The 15,779-nt window shown below is 46.3% G+C and overlaps 1 protein-coding gene across 4 annotated transcripts in view; it reads right to left on the bottom strand.

The window, feature by feature from the left end:
• DPP9 (dipeptidyl peptidase 9) overlaps positions 1 to 15,779 on the bottom strand; it is a 59,414-nt gene that overhangs the window by 23,659 nt on the left and 19,976 nt on the right. For all 4 annotated transcript variants that reach the window (XM_058163603.1, XM_058163600.1, XM_058163601.1 and 1 more), the window contains 4 exons: positions 13,993 to 14,054; positions 10,661 to 10,761; positions 9,429 to 9,606; positions 6,287 to 6,452 (listed from right to left, as the gene is read on the bottom strand). In XM_058163603.1, the coding sequence (XP_058019586.1) occupies positions 6,287 to 6,452; positions 9,429 to 9,606; positions 10,661 to 10,761; positions 13,993 to 14,054 (507 nt within the window). The remainder of the gene's footprint in view (positions 1 to 6,286; positions 6,453 to 9,428; positions 9,607 to 10,660; positions 10,762 to 13,992; positions 14,055 to 15,779) is intronic.

Raw genomic sequence — 15,779 nt, 5'->3', positions numbered from 1 at the left:
TGGACCCTAGATTTCGTAGGCAGGAGAGGCGGGAACAACAGAAGCAGGGGTGGGGCAGGCCTAGGAAGTGCTGAGTCATGGAGCCACACCCCACAGGATATAAAAGCAGCAAGGGCTGCTATGCCACTTCATAGCAAGCAAATCAACTGCTTGACTAGAGCTGAAGTACTGTTTGTTGACTCATCGGCATCAATGGAAATAACAGAGACACTTGGCAGACACTCACTAGTTTGCTGCCAGAGCTGATAGTGCCGGCTAATTAAGCCATCGCTTGGACTGAGGCGAGGGGGACAGAACACCTGAAGCTTACCTAACCGAAGCCGTTTTTGACCGCTTCAGTTTTGCCATACTGGAGCTGAGGGATAGGGAGGGGGGATTTGAGATAGAGGGGATTCTGTAGTCAAAACAAAATACTTTCTCTCAGGAGCCAAGGACTTTCTCACACCTGGTTGGAGGAAGGCAGAGCGATGCCACCTGGCTGCCAGTCCACACTGTGATTGGACCATGCGACTGATTTGTTTTGAGAAAGTAGAAAAACTTTTATTTTTAATTAGGTGAAAGCTGCGGGACACTTCAGAGTCAGTTTTCACCAGATATGTGCCAATATAATTCCAATAAAATCATTCTATTCAAAACTACCTGCCTCGGAGTTTTGTTTGTTATGGATTTATTACTTGGAACCCTGACAATATAGAGAGCAAACACCACAATCCCCTCTTGGCACTGCTGATGTTACCTAGTTGGGTAATGAAATGTTTGCAAGGAAACAGCCAAGCTCACAGACCAATTGTCATTGTGGTTATTCACCTCCTGCACCTTTCCTTCTCCTCCACTCCACAAACTCGACTCCCTTCTAACACTGATGATGTTACAGGGTAGGGTGGTGGAACATCTGCAGGAAAACCACCAAGCTCAAGGGACATCTGTTGTGCCTCGCTCGCTCCCCCCGCCGCAGTCGGGCCCCTCTTATCTCCTGCCAGACGCTGATAGTGCGGAAGAATGTCCTGGCATGCCTCCAGCCCCCAGCCCTGGCACCATGCCCGGACAGGCCGAGCAAGACAAATGGCCTGACGTGCCTCCAGCCCCCAGCCCTGGCACCATGCCCGGACAGGCCGAGCAAGACAAATGGCCTGACGTGCCTCCAGCCCCCAGCCCTGGCACCATGCCCGGACAGGCCGAGCAAGACAAATGGCCTGACGTGCCTCCAGCCCCCAGTCCTGGCACCATGCCCAGACAAACGGAGCAACTAAACCCCTCCCCCACAGCATGTGAGCCTGAAGAATGTGAAGCCAGTCATGAGGTAAGATTACCAACAGCTGGAGGCTGGAGAGAGCCTCGCTTCCGGAGAATAGAGAGGCGACGTCAGCAAAAGGAAGGGAGGGGCAGGCCTGGATAAGTGCTGAGTCATGGAGCCACACCCCATGGCCTATATAAAGGATCTGCTTTCTGGCAGTCTCTGAGTCAGGCAAAGTCTAACTTGGATTGCTGAAGTCACATCCTGGTCTCCTGCCTGCCCTGAGGACTCTGATAGGACTTTGGCAAAGCTGCAGAGGCTTTGCAGCCATGCTTGATACGGACTTCCCCGACCCGGCCGTCAGAGGAGGAGTGGGACACGACAACATCAAGGACCCTTAATCTCAACCCGGAGCTACAAATATTTTCCCTTTATCTGAAAGGCTAAGGAGGGGATAGCTGTTCTGACCTAAACTTCATCAAATCATGAAACAGACTCCTTATCCCGGAAAACAACAACAACCCTTTTTATTCGGCTAATGCGAATTCGTACCATTCACATCCAGCAAAGTCCCGGCAAACAGTCTTTCAAGGGTAGTTTGCCAGGCTGATAGCTTCCAGGTGCAATGCTGTACAATGAAATACTTGGTGAGGAGTTTCTGTGAGGCACGAACTCAGATAAGCAAATCTTCACACTAATAAACGAACTAATTGTCTCCTGCAACCACCGCTCCCCTTTGGCTCCTATTTATTCCCTATGGAAGGGGACATTCAGTGTCCCCTTGTGCTCTCACTCCCGAATCAACCTCTGTTCCTTGATTGTTCCCTTCTCCTACAGCTCTGCACATGCGCACATCGGGAACAGGCTCCAGCTGTTCTACTGCCCCACTGATGTCCGACTCCGAAGGTAGCTGACAACTATCAAGACGGCCCTGGCGCCCTCTCTGCCTCTGACGCAGAGCACTCATCAGAGCCTTCCCCAGACTCCAGGACTGGCCCATGTTCCTCCCAATCTTTTCACTGTCCGAGTCTGCCACCGGCTCTGCTGGCCGCTGGCAGGCCACAACGCTAGCAAGAGAAAACCTCGTGAGTGAGAAAGAGACAACAAACACCGACCGAGAAGTATTTCTGCTAAATCACAACATTCATGCAATCCCAGAAAGAGGATTTTGCAGCCTGCAACGATGCTGGCAAAACATCTTCACATTGTTGTTTTCTCGTTCTCAACTGGTGCTATTTCGCTTGCCACTTTTTAAACATGTAAGGTAAAGGTAAAGGTTTCCCTCGCACATATGTGCTAGTCGTTCCCGACTCTAGGGGCCGGTGCTCATCTCCATTTCAAAGTCGAAGAGCCAGCACTGTCCGAAGACGTCTCCGTGGTCACGTGGCCGGCATGACTCAACGCCAAAGGCACACGGAGTGCTGTTACCTTCCCATCAAAGGTGGTCCCTATTTTTCTACTTGTATTTTTTACATGCTTTCAAACTGCTAGGTTAGCAGAAGCTGGGACAAGTCATGGGAGCTCACCCTGTTACACAGCACTAGGGATTCGAACCGCTGAACTGCCGACTTTTCGATCAACAAGCTCAGCATCTTAGCCACCGCGTCCCTTTTAAACATGTACTTAATGGCTTTGATTGTTATTAAATGATTGGTCAGTTAGTGACTGTTTGAAGTTACTATGGACATCCCTTCTCCCCAAAAAAGTACTTTTCAATTTCAATCAGACTAGAGCCAGAAGGAACCTTGGAGGTCTTCTAGTCCAACCCCCTGCGAAATTTCAACGGCCACACAAGTCCCCACATTGTCACAAGACTGTATTTTAGGTGCTTGGCAATAGGCTCACATTTACAGCCATTTGCAACATCCCGTAGTCGCATGACAGGGTTTTTGGCATCTTTTTCTAGCAAAAAAAAATGCCTACTGGGTATTATAGATTCGTTTTACATGATTGTTGCATTCACTTAATGACTGCCACAAAAATGTGTAAAATCAGTCAGGAATGGTGATTCACTAAATGATCACAATTCTAATTAAGACTTGTAAGTAGAGTAATGCATATGAGTATATGTGCACATTAGTGTATGTGTGTGTGTGTGTGTGTATTTATTTATTTATTTATTTATTCATAGGTTTTCACGGGTACAGGTATGTAGGTCTTGGCGTATTCGGGTCTTTTCCCATGTAAGGTTGAGAGTATCTTGGTGACGTTTTGACGAGGTCTCATTCATCATCTTCAGGCTGGTGCTTACGGCTTCATGCATGTGCGAGGAAAGCGTGGTCGGAGCTGTCGTCTCTCTATAAATACTAGTGGGGGGGTGTGGAGTGTTGGCTTTGTTGCTGTAAGCGGGTTGGTTGGCTGTGTGGTTGCATCTTGATTGGTAGGTGGAGTGGGTGTTTGCAGATTAGTCGGCTGTTTCGACGTGTGGGTGTGGTCCTAGTTGTGTGCCCATTAGTCTTCTGTGTTGTAACGACCTGGATAATGGGCTGTGTGGAAATGTCCTGAGTTCTGGGAATGTGACCTCCTGGTGGACGGCAGCTCCGACCACGCTTTGCTCACAGAAGCACGAAGCCGAAAACACCAGCCTGAAGATGATGAGTGAGACCTTATCAAAACATTGCCAAGATACTCTCAACCTTACATGGGAAAAGACCCGAATAATCAAAGACCTACATACCTGTACCCGTGAAAACCTACGAATAAATAAATAAATAAATAAATATAGGTATGTAGGTCTTGGCATTGCAGAACACAAAAACGCAGTCAGAAAAGAAGAAAAAACCTCCTCCCTTTTCCAGCACCTTAAAACCACGGGACATGAAATTGATTTTGAAGGAACCAAATTAATCTCCAAAACTGAACACTATAACAAGAGAATAATTATGGCCTTTTGGATTAAAATATGGTGGATTATGCAGAACATTTTGAAAAAGAAGATCAAGTTTGTTCCACAGTTCTTTTTATTAGGAATAATTCCAGATTGCACTGTTATAGAGACAAAACTGATTCTGAACTTAATAACTGCTGCAAGACTATTGATTGCACAATATTGGAAGAAAGAAGACTTACCTACAATTGGAGAATGGATTAGTAAAGTATCAAATTTAGCAGAAATGGCAAAAATTTCTGCCTACTTGAAAGACTGTACACCAGAAAAATATATTTTGGAATGGAGGAAGTGGATTGATTATATTCAAAATAAGTATCAGATTAAAAAATATCAGTTTTTGAGTGAAGTTAGGAATTGCTATGTATTAGTTTAAGAAAGAAGGGAATTGATAGTGTGATGGTGTGAAATGGAATATGTTTTATGTTATATTTTAGATTATGTTTGTTAGTTACAATACCCTGTATTCTGTTCTGGGAAGTCTCGGGGAAATGGGGGGAAGACTATAAATTGATTGGTTGCCATTGTACAGGAATAATGGTAGAATTAAACAAGTTGGAATGGTGTAAAGTCGGGACTGCTCGGTAACCACTCCCGAAGGGAAAGGGTAAGGAAAGAGGAGTAAAGAAGGAAGAAAGTAGGTAGGCAGGTGGGTAGGTAGGAAAGAAGGGAGGGAGAAGAAAGGATAGGAGGAGGAGAAGAAGGAGAAGATAGAGGGTTAGAAAGGATGGTAGTGAGAAGTGGGAAAGAGGTGGGGAAGTAGGAAAGCGAGGAGAAGGATGGTGGGGAAAGTTGAAGAAGGATGAGAAGGGAAGAAAGGATTAAGGGAGGGAGTGGCGGTCGAGCAGCCCTGATGGAGTATAATTTGAGTATAGGATTGATTGTTGGATAAGTGATTGTATTGTACACTGGTCAAATTGTGGGAATTATTATGGAAAATAAAAATTTTGCAAAAAAACCAAAAAAAAAACCAAGAGAATAATTATGGAAACCATTGAAATAGAGAAACACCCCCACAACATGAACAAACGGCACGACACATCCTGCCTACCAGACATCTGAAAACTGGCCTTGGTCAACAAATGAGTCCCAGCCACGAAAATTGATCCCGGACACAGGACAACACACAACGCCACCACCAATCATCCTCACCAGATTCAAACCCAAACCCATCCCACAGACGAAACACAACCACCATCCAGAAGCCAGACCATGCTGGCACCACTGGCTGCTGCGCCCCCCTCCGATCCCCACGCAAAGCAGGCTGACACACACCAGGAATATATGACAGGACCTCGGACTCGGAGCCAAACCAGGGCCCGGGATACTGCATCACAGCCATCTGCTCAAGATATCACACCACAGAACTTCAGAGGCCACAACACCAAAGCTCAGGAACAAAATACCAGGACCACACCCACACAGGATGCTACAAAACAGCCGACCAATCTGCAAACACCCACTCCATCTACCAATCAGGATGCAACAACAGGGGCCGGTGAATGGCGCAGGCTGGTAAGGCCTGTTATTAAGAACAGCCTGTTATTAAGAACACAAAGCCTGCAATTACTGCATGTTCGAGCCCGGCCCAAGGTTGACTCAGCCTTCCATCCTTTATAAGGTAGGTAAAATGAGGACCCAGATTGTTGGGGGGGCAATAAGTTGACTTTGTAAAAATATACAAATAGAATGAGACTATTGCCTTATACACTGTAAGCCGCCCTGAGTCTTCGGAGAAGGGCGGGGTATAAATGTAAACAAAAAAAAAAAAAAAACAGAGCCAACCAACTCAAATATGTATGTATGTATATACATACACAAAATGTTCAGCATCTATTGAAACCAATTTGTTAAATAAAACAAGCAAGAATGAAAAAAAAAACCCATGGCTCAGTGCTCTCTGAGCTTGGTTATTTTCTTATAGACATTTCATGACCCAACTAGGTATCATCATCAGTGCTACAAGGGAGTGGGATTTGCGAGGAGGAGGAGGAGGAGGAGGACTGTGGGGTCCTTGATGCTCTCTGAGCTTGGTGGTTTTCTTGCAGACGTTTCATGACCCAACTAGGTATCATCATCAGTGCTAGACAGGGGTGGGATGTTCCTCCTTTCCATATCCCAAGACTTATATGCAAAGGGAAGGTCCAAGCGCTTCCAGCTCTCACCTTTGCTAGGCACGTACGGCTGAGTCCAGTCGTACATCTTGCGCTGCAGGATGGCTGTGACTCTGTACAGGTGGCAGAAGCCCGTCCTGCATTCATTCGCCCGGAGAAAGGTCAGCTCATCCTCCTTCTCCTCCGACTGGGCGAAAGGGTAGAAGATGTCGTGGACCTGCCCAGGAGACAAAAATGACAGGAGATGCTAAGTACCATCGGTTTAAACATGTCGCAATCGGGGGGGGGGGGGAACGGACCAATATGGGTGAGCTTTGCCCCATATTACGACCTAACTTGCCATCGTTGTAAAGCGAACCAGTGCAGTTGTTAAGTGACACACGGTGAAGTCACACGGTTGTTAGTGAATCTGGGTTCACACGTCTTCTCAAGACATGGTAAGAATGGGGATCCCAAGGTGCTTTTTCTTGTTTTTTTCTTTTGAAGACGTTTCGCTTCTCATCCAAGAAGCTTCTTCGGCTCTGGCTGGATGGTGGGGAAATGGAAGGATTTATACTCGTTGCAGACAGAGCTGGTCATTTGCGTCCTTTGAGAGGGTTGTTGAGGCCACTTGGAGGTTTCTCTGTGTCCTCAGGGTCACTTGAGTTCCTGTAGTCAGCAATTTTTCCCCCCCGGGAAATCTATTCCTAGTCCCACACCATTCCCTGAGGACACAGATAAACCTCCAAGTGGCCTCAACGACTCTCTAAAACAGTGGTGTCAAACTCAAGGCCTGCGGGCAGGATCCGGCCCACGGGGTGCTTAAACCTGGACCACGGGGCCAGCTTGGAAATTCTACAGAGGAATTATTGAGTCTGTCATCTGCACCTCTATAACTGTCTGGTTCGGTTCTGCAACCCAACAAGACAGACACAGATTTCAGAGGATAATTAGAACTGCAGAAAAAATAATTGCTACCAACCTGCCTTCCATTGAGGACCTGTATACTGCACGAATCAAGAAGAGGGCCGTGAAAATATTTGCAGATCACTCGCATCCTGGACATAAACTGTTTCAACTCCTACCCTCAAAACGACGCTATAGAGCACTGCACACCAGAACAACTAGACACAAGTACAGTTTTTTCCCGAAGGCCATCACTCTGCTAAACAAATAATTCCCTCAACACTGTCAGACTATTTACTGAATCTGCACTACTATTAATCTTCTCATTGTTCCCATCACCAATCTCTTTCCACTTATGACTGTATGACTATAACTTGTTGCTGGCAATCCTTATGATTTATATTGATATATTGACCATCAATTGTGTTGTAAATGTTGTACCTTGATGAACGTATCTTTTCTTTTATGTACACTGAGAGCATATGCACCAAGACAAATTCCTTGTGTGTCCAATCACACTTGGCCAATAAAATTCTATTCTATTCTATTCTATTCAAAGGACCAGCCCACAGTGCCTCTGGAAGCCAAAACAGGGCATGGGAGGCTGCATGAACCCCCCACCCCCCATTTTCAGCCTGGAAGGCCTCCAGCAGCACCCTGCCAGCCTGGTGCTGCAGGAGCCATCTCTCCCCGTCTCGTCTCCCCCTCCAGCCGGCCCGCAAAGAACCAGAATGCTGATCCGGTCCTCGAAAAAAATCCACTTTGACACCCCTGCTCTCAAAGGACGCAAATGACCAGCTGTCTGGAAGGAATATAAATCCTTCCGTTCCCCACCATCCAGTCAGAGGTGAAGAAGCTTCTTGGATGGGAAGCGAAACGTCTTCAAAAGGAAAAACACAAGAAAGCCCAGTTGCCTCCTGAAAAAACGCACCTTTGGGACAAGCGTGACCTGGAGGACTGAGAATCTCTACAGGCAAGAATGGAGAGCATCAGAAAATCTGGAGGAGGTTGTTGTTGTGGTCCGCCAGCAGCCTGCAGAGCTGGCAACGGAGTCGGACAGCGATGAGGCTGAGGAAGAACATGGGCCAGTCCTGGAGGTTGGGGAAGGTCCAGATGAGGGCTCTGCGTCGGAGGCTGAGGTGGGGCCAGGGACATCGGGGAGTGAGGTGCGGACTCCGGAGCCTCCAGAGGCTGACAGTAGTGAGACAGAGGAATAGGAAGAGCCTGTTCCTAATGCACGTATGGGAAGAGCTGCCAGAAGGCAAGAGCAGCTCAAGCAGAGAGGACGACTCGGGAGTAGGGTCAAGTGATGACTGGCCCCTCCCATAAGGCTTAAAAGACCAGCAACGGCGTTTGGGCTCTTTGCCGGAAAACAATGTTGATAGCTTTGTCTTGTTGCATTTGTTTCGTATCGGTGTCTTCTGAACGTTTGCCAAGAAAGGCTTTTGGCAGTTTCCCTAATTGGACCAAGGTTGGTGATAGGACTGGGTAATTTGTGTTGGGAGGAATTTGCTTTAATTTAGTTTGGACTATGCTGAGAATGAGTTAATTCTCAGCTTTGCTATTAAAGTTTGTTTGTTTTTACATTGTGCTGTGATTGTGCATTGTGCCTCCTCTCCTCAGCCGGGCCCCTCCCGTCTCCAACAGGGCCTTCTATCAGACTGAGTCTGATAATGAAGATGAACGGCCTGTCATGACTCCAGCCCCCAGCCCTGGCCCCATGCCCGGAGAGGATTCAAGGAGTGAAAGGACAAGCCCAATAAACCTAATTCATACAGCATGTGTTCCTTTGGCTCAGCCTTCAGAGCAGGAAGCCGGCCAGGTGGTAGAATTACCCGGGCCTACTCCCTCTGACCCCTCCCTTTCCCAGAAGCTGACAGCAGATCCAGCTGAAGACAATTCAGTGGTGGGTGGATCCTCGCTTCCGGAGATCTGAGAGGCGACGCCAGTAGAAGGAAGGGTGGGGCAGGCCTGGATAAATGCTGAGTCATGGAGCCACACCCCACAGCCTATATAAAGGACCTGCTTTTGGCATTCCAACCTTGAGTCAAGCAAAGTCTTATCGAGTTTGCTGATATCGGACTCTATCGCTGAAGTCACAACTTGGACTCCTGCCTGCCCTGAGAAACCTCGAAGGAACTTGGCAAGCTGCAAAGGCTTCGTTGCCAAGTTTGTTACGGACTTCCTTGACTCGTTCGTCGGAGTGGGAGTGGGACACAACACATTGACTGAGTTTCCTACTACCTATTAGGGCCTGGGTCATAACAGTTGTAAGTGAGAAAGGGCCCCATATCTGAGCCCGCCTTACGTTGATCCAGACATTGGTGACTTCTTCGTAGACGATGAAGGGATGGGTATTCTCGGGCACGGCTTTGGCAAATTCCAGGCGCTGTTCCTCGGTTTCCGGTACCGGGATGAAGAGGGCGGGAGGGAAGAGGACCAGCTGGAGCTGCTGCTGAGATCTGTCGAGGAACATGGCCCATGCACTGCGGGGAAGAGGGAGAGGGAGGGAAAAGAAAAGGTTGTGAGCAGCAAAAGCCAGTGGGAGCAATTGCACGCCGATCCTTCGGAGCACAGCTGAGGGATGCCGTGAACCATGGGAGCCTCCAAATGTGGCAACTTTTAAGATTTTGCGGACTTCAACTCCCAGAATTCTGGGAGTTGGGAGTCCACAAGTTTCAAAGTTGCCAAATTTAGGGGGGCCCTGCCATAAACCGAACGCAGGATTTACGTCTCAAATTCCTCTGGCACAACTTTTTCCTCTTTTTTTTTTTTTTAAATTTTCAACTTTCCACATCTTTAATCACTAGCATCTGAAATTCAAAAAGCCAGGCAGCTTGTGAGCAGGGCAGGATGGAGCAGGCTCAGATAGCCAGGAAACCATGATCGAGACACCCAAAATGTTGATGAAGGAGAATATTTGTAGCTCAGGGTTGAAATGAGGGATCCTTGGTGCTCTCTGAGCTTGGCGAGTTTTCTTGCAGATGCTTCATTACCCAACTAGGTATCATCATCAGTGCTAGAAGGGAGAAGGGTGTGCAGAGAGAAGAGGAGGAGAAGAAGGAGAAGAGGAGGAGGAAGAAGAAAAAGAAAACGACGACAGCAAGGACTGTGGGGTCCTTGGTAATTTCTGAGCTTGGTGGTTTTCTTGCAGACATTTCATGACCCAACTAGGTAACATCACCAGTGCTAGAAGGGAGCAGGGTGTGTGGAGAGGAGAGGAGAAGAGGAGGAAGAAGGAGAGGAGGAAGAGGAAGAGGAGGAGGAGGAAGAAGACAAGGACTGCGGAGTCTTTGATGCTTTCTGAGCTTGGTGGTTTTCTCGCAGAGGTTTCATGACCCAACTAGGTAACATCACCAGTGCTTCTCCTCTTATTAACCTACTTTAGATAATGAAACATCTGTCAAAATACAACAACAACCCACCAAGCTCACAGAGAAACCAAGAACCACCTTACTCAGATATTGATCGAAATACACAAACACTCTAACCTGGGATAAGGTAGCTAGCTATCTCCATCTCAACTGCACAGATACTTACTATTTGCCATCTCGGGTCCAACCCGCTCGCGCAATATACTCCACGTTGGGGAACATGGTAGCAAAGGGGTGCACCAACTCCATGTCGCTGGCATGTACGATCTTCCAAATATTCAAGGGGGGGTGGAGAGAAGAGAGAGATTGAAAATGTAACCGGAGAAAGTTATGGATATCGCAAAAATTACACGTCTCTGCCAAGAAAGTTATCACCAAAGCAGAAGCAACACGCACAATTGCACCAGGGTTGGGTAGCTTCTATAAATCCAACTTAATTAAATGACCGATTCAAGCAAATTACTTAATTATTTTTTTTTTAAAAAAATTAAAACAATAACTTCCTTTTCATTCCTTCATTGATGAATTTCGTTTTTATTTGGTTATTATTTTACGAAGTCGCTTTTATAAGCCATCCAACTCCGTAACTACATCGGGTGGCACGAAATATACAATTAAAAGCATACGCAATTAAAATAATAAAGGCGGGATGCAAATGAATAAATTCCAAACGCGAAAAGAAAACCCAACACAGTAAAAAGAAGGTCTAAAGAAAACAATTGTCGTCATCGTCATCCGGATAGTTGGGAGTAAATTTTATTTAGCGATTTAATTATTATTATTATTTTTTAAAGGAAGATGGAAGATTTCCACAAAAAAATTAACCAATTGAGATCTGAGGTTGTTTTGGCGTGTGGTGTTTTTTTTTTCATTTTTAAATGACACAAGCAGTGTTAGAGCCCAATGGTGAAATCTAAATTTCTTTCCTACCTGTTCTGTGGGTGTGGCTTGTGGGGGGGGGTCATGTGACTGGGTGGGCGTGGCTATGTGACTGGGGGATCAAAAGACAGAAACTCACTAACCATGTCCTGCTGGAGCAGGGTCGGACTAGATGACCTCCAGGTCCCTTCCAGCACTGGATTATCCTCTGAAGCTGCGTCTAGTGCCAGGTTTGTAGTTCTTCCTTCCTCTCCTTTTTCCTCCCTCCCTCCCTCCCTCTTTCTCTTTTCTCTCTCTCTCTCTCAAACGAACCCCCCACCCCATTTTTTACCTGCACCCCCACCCCATTTTTTGTCTAGCAGATTTCAGCTTTTTTACCTTTTAAAAAATGTTTTTAAAAGTAAAAAAAACCACCTCCGATGATCAGGCATCTCAGCTGGGATCGTCAAAGCCTTGTTTTAACCCTTCAAAAGCATTTTTTTTACAACCTCTTCAGCCGAAGAGGGTGTTAAAAATGCTTTTAAAAGTAAAAAAAAAAGGCTTGGATGATCGCGTGGCTCAGCTGGGCATGGGGGGGGAGGCAGGGATTTTTGCAACCAGTTCTCTGAACCACCCGCCGCCATTGCTACCGGATCAGCTGATCTGGTATGAACTGAGAGCATTTCACCCCTGTTACAGCCCCAAATTTCTCCCTAAAACACACTGAAATGGGTAGGGGGAGATACATCGGACATACCAATACCAATACATCCGACAAATACAAAATACATCGGACAAACCAATACCACATACATCGGACAAACCAACAGAAGAATAAGTGCCCGCACTGAAGAACATAAAAACTCAGTCAGAAAAGAGGAACCAACTTCTTCCCTGGTCCAACACCTTAAAGCCACAGGACATAAAATTGACTTTAAAAAGACCAGAACTATCACCAAAACTGAACCCTCTAACAACAGAATAATCAGAGAAGCCATCGACATAGAAAAACGCCCACACTGCATGAAAAAACGAGATGATACCTCCCGCCTATCAGCCATTTGGAAACCCGCCCTTATCGACAAACGAGTCCCTAACATGAGGAATGACGCCAGACCCACACCTACAAGGGCCACACAGCATGTCACCACCACACATCCACACGGAAAGCAGACTCAAACCCACACCAATGATGAAGCAGGACCACGGACCAGAAGTCAGACCGCAGCTGCATCATTAGCCATTTCAAACCCCTCCAATCCATACATGCGGCAGACTGACACCCACCATGAAGATGTAGCACAACCACAAACGAGAATCCAAACAACAGTAATGCATCTCACCAATTCAAATCCCCCTGCAACTCAGACTTACCTGAGCACAACCAAGCCCCCACCCAAACAGAACACAGCCCCAGCCAATCAGAGCACAGCCAACCCCACCATCCAATCACAGCACAGCCAAGCCTCCAACCAATCAGAACACACCTCCACCCAATCAGAACACAGCCAAGCTCCCAACCAATCAGTTCAAACCCCACTAGCAGTTAAAAGGAAGAAACAGCTGCGATCACACATTGCTCCTAGAAGCACAAAGCTGAAAACACTAGCCTGAAGATGACGAATGAGACTTTGTGGAAATGTCGCCAAGACACTTCCAATTTTACGCAGGAGAAAACCCGAATAACCAAAGACCTACATACAAACACCAGCGAAAACCTCAGAAAACATATATATGTTTCGGAGGCTAGAAACAGCCTGTTTCCCTACTTCAGTTGGGCCCAAAAGGCCCGAAAATCGGCTGGCTATCATGCACATGTGCGCTGGAGCTGAGCTTGCATGCCCACCAATCTGGCTCTGTGTGTCACCTGTGGCATGCATGCCATAGGTTCGCCATCACGGATATAGGTAGTCCTCGACTTACAACAGTTCGTTCAGTGACCGTCCAAAATTACAATGGCACCGAAAAATGTGACTTATGACCATTTTTTTCACACTGACGACTGTGGCAGCATTCCCCACGACCAGGTGATCAAAAATTCAGACGCTTGGCAACCGACTCATATTTATGACCGTTGCAGCATCCCGGGGATCATATGATCCCATTTTGCGACCTTTGGACGAGCCAAAGTCAATGGGGAAGCCAGATTCACTTAACAACCGTGTTACTAACCTCACAAGTGTGGTGATTCACTTAACAACGGCGGCACAAAAGGTCGTAAAATGAGGCAAAACTCACTCTCAACTTTACAGATTCACTTTACAACCGGGTTACTAACTTATCCTTTGCGGCGATTCACTTAACAACTGTGACAAGGTAGGTCATAAAATGGGGCAAAACTCACTTAAAATATGTTGGACACAATTGTGGATGTAAAACGAGGGTTTACATGTATTGCATCTGATTTTTAAAAGATTGGAGCACCATTGGTCCAGGATGGTATAAAAGGCTTCCTTCCTTAGCTAAGGAGCTGGACTAGAAGACCTCCAAGGTCCCTTCCAGCCCTATTTTGACTCTATGACTCTCTGTCCTAGTCTCTATTTTTTAAAGAACTGGTTGGAAAAGACAAGCAGGGCCCAAGATAGTGTAAGTGTAAAAATCAAAGCTTCCATATATTGGAGCCAAAAAGGTTATACTCACCTTTCCTTGGCTGTCGGTTTGAAACTCTGCCAGCTTTAACGCGATTTTGGGATTTTTGCTGCCTGAAATGGAGATATAATAAAGAGATGCAAAATATCGTGATTTGAAGCTTTGACATCCGCATTTAGGAGGGTTTTTTTTCCCCCATCGGGGAAAAAAAAAAATTCTAATCACTTAGGTTAATTTCTTAGCACCTGGCAAGGGGCCCCCTAAGTAGATAATCCAATTTTATCCACAATCCTATCTGGTGCACAATATGATATCTTAAATGTATGTTCCTCCCATCTCAGAGTGCTCAGTTTAAGGGTAGCACGTCCCACCATGGAAAAGCCATGATTAAAGGTAAAAGTTCCCCTTGCACATATGTGCTAGTCGTTCCCGACTCTAGGGGGCGGTGCTCCTCTCTGTCCAGCACTGTCCAAAGACGTCTCTGTGGTCATGTGGCCAACATGAGTAAACGCCAAAGGCGGACAGAACACTGTTACCTTCCCATCAAAGGTGGGTCCCTATTTTTCTACTTGCATTTTTTATGTGCTTTCAAACTGCTAGGTCGGCAGAAGCCGGGACAAGTAACGGGAGCTCACCCCGTTACGCGGCACTAGGGATTTGAACCGCTGAACTGCCGACCTTCCGATTGACAAGCTCAGCGTCTTAGCCACTTAGCCACCGCGTCCCTGTAAGCCATGATTAGATTACTCCAAATTGGTGAGGGTAACACAAAGCCATAAGAAAAAAGATGTTGAGACTCTAGAAATATTTCAGAGACCAACAAGAACTCTACGATGAATGGTTGCAGACTTGATATCCTGGGTCTAGAAAACTTGGAACTTCGTCGCCTTCGACAGGACCTGGGTTTAGCTCATAAAATCATCCGTTGTAATGTCCTTCCTGTTAATGACTATTTTAGTTTCAATAACAATATCACTAGAGCTACCAACAGATTTAAACTCAATGTCAACCGCTCCAGTTTAGATTGCAGAAAACACGATTTCTGTAACAGAATTATCTATGCTTGGAATGCATTACCTGACTCTTTGGTTTCTTCTCATAACCCCAAAAGCTTTACTCAAAATCTATCCACGGTTGACCTCACCACTTTCCTAAGAGGACTCTAAGGGTCGTGCATAAGAGCACAAACGTGCCTATTGTTTCTTCCCCTTTGTATATATGTGTTTATAGTACCTTGTTTCTCCTCATATATATGTTTATATATTATATAATCCTCTATGTTATACTTGTATATATTGTTACGACGAATAAATAAATAAATAAAAAATAAACTAGGTATGCCAACTCTATCCAAGAAAATGATTAGGGATGACATGATAGAAAGTGTTTCAACATTTGAGGGGCTGCCATAAAGAAGAGGGGGGAGGGGTTTGACCTGTTCTCCAAAGCACCTGAAGGCAGGACAAGAAGCAAGGGATGGAAACTCACCAAGGAGAGAAGCAACCTGGAATTAAGGAGAAACTTCCTAATAGTTAGAATAAGTAATCAGTGGAATAAGTTGCTTCCAGAAATTGTGAATGGGCCAACACTGGAGGTTTTGAAGAAGAGATTGGACCACCATTTGTCCTGAATGATATAGGGTCTCTTGCTTGAGCAGGGGGTTGGACTAGAAGACCTCCAAGGTCCCCTCTGTTGTGTCTCGTCCGCTTTCACCGCAGCCGGGGCCTTCTTATCTGCTTCCAAACGCTGAGGAATGTCCTAGTATGCCTCCCGGCCCCAGCCCTGGCTCCATGCCCAGACCGGCTGAGGAGGAAGAAGTATCTCCAGCCCCCAGCTCT

This window comes from Ahaetulla prasina, chromosome 1, assembly GCF_028640845.1.
Source record: "Ahaetulla prasina isolate Xishuangbanna chromosome 1, ASM2864084v1, whole genome shotgun sequence".
Lineage (NCBI taxonomy): Eukaryota > Metazoa > Chordata > Lepidosauria > Squamata > Colubridae > Ahaetulla > Ahaetulla prasina.
This window is presented reverse-complemented; position numbering and strand designations above follow the sequence as displayed.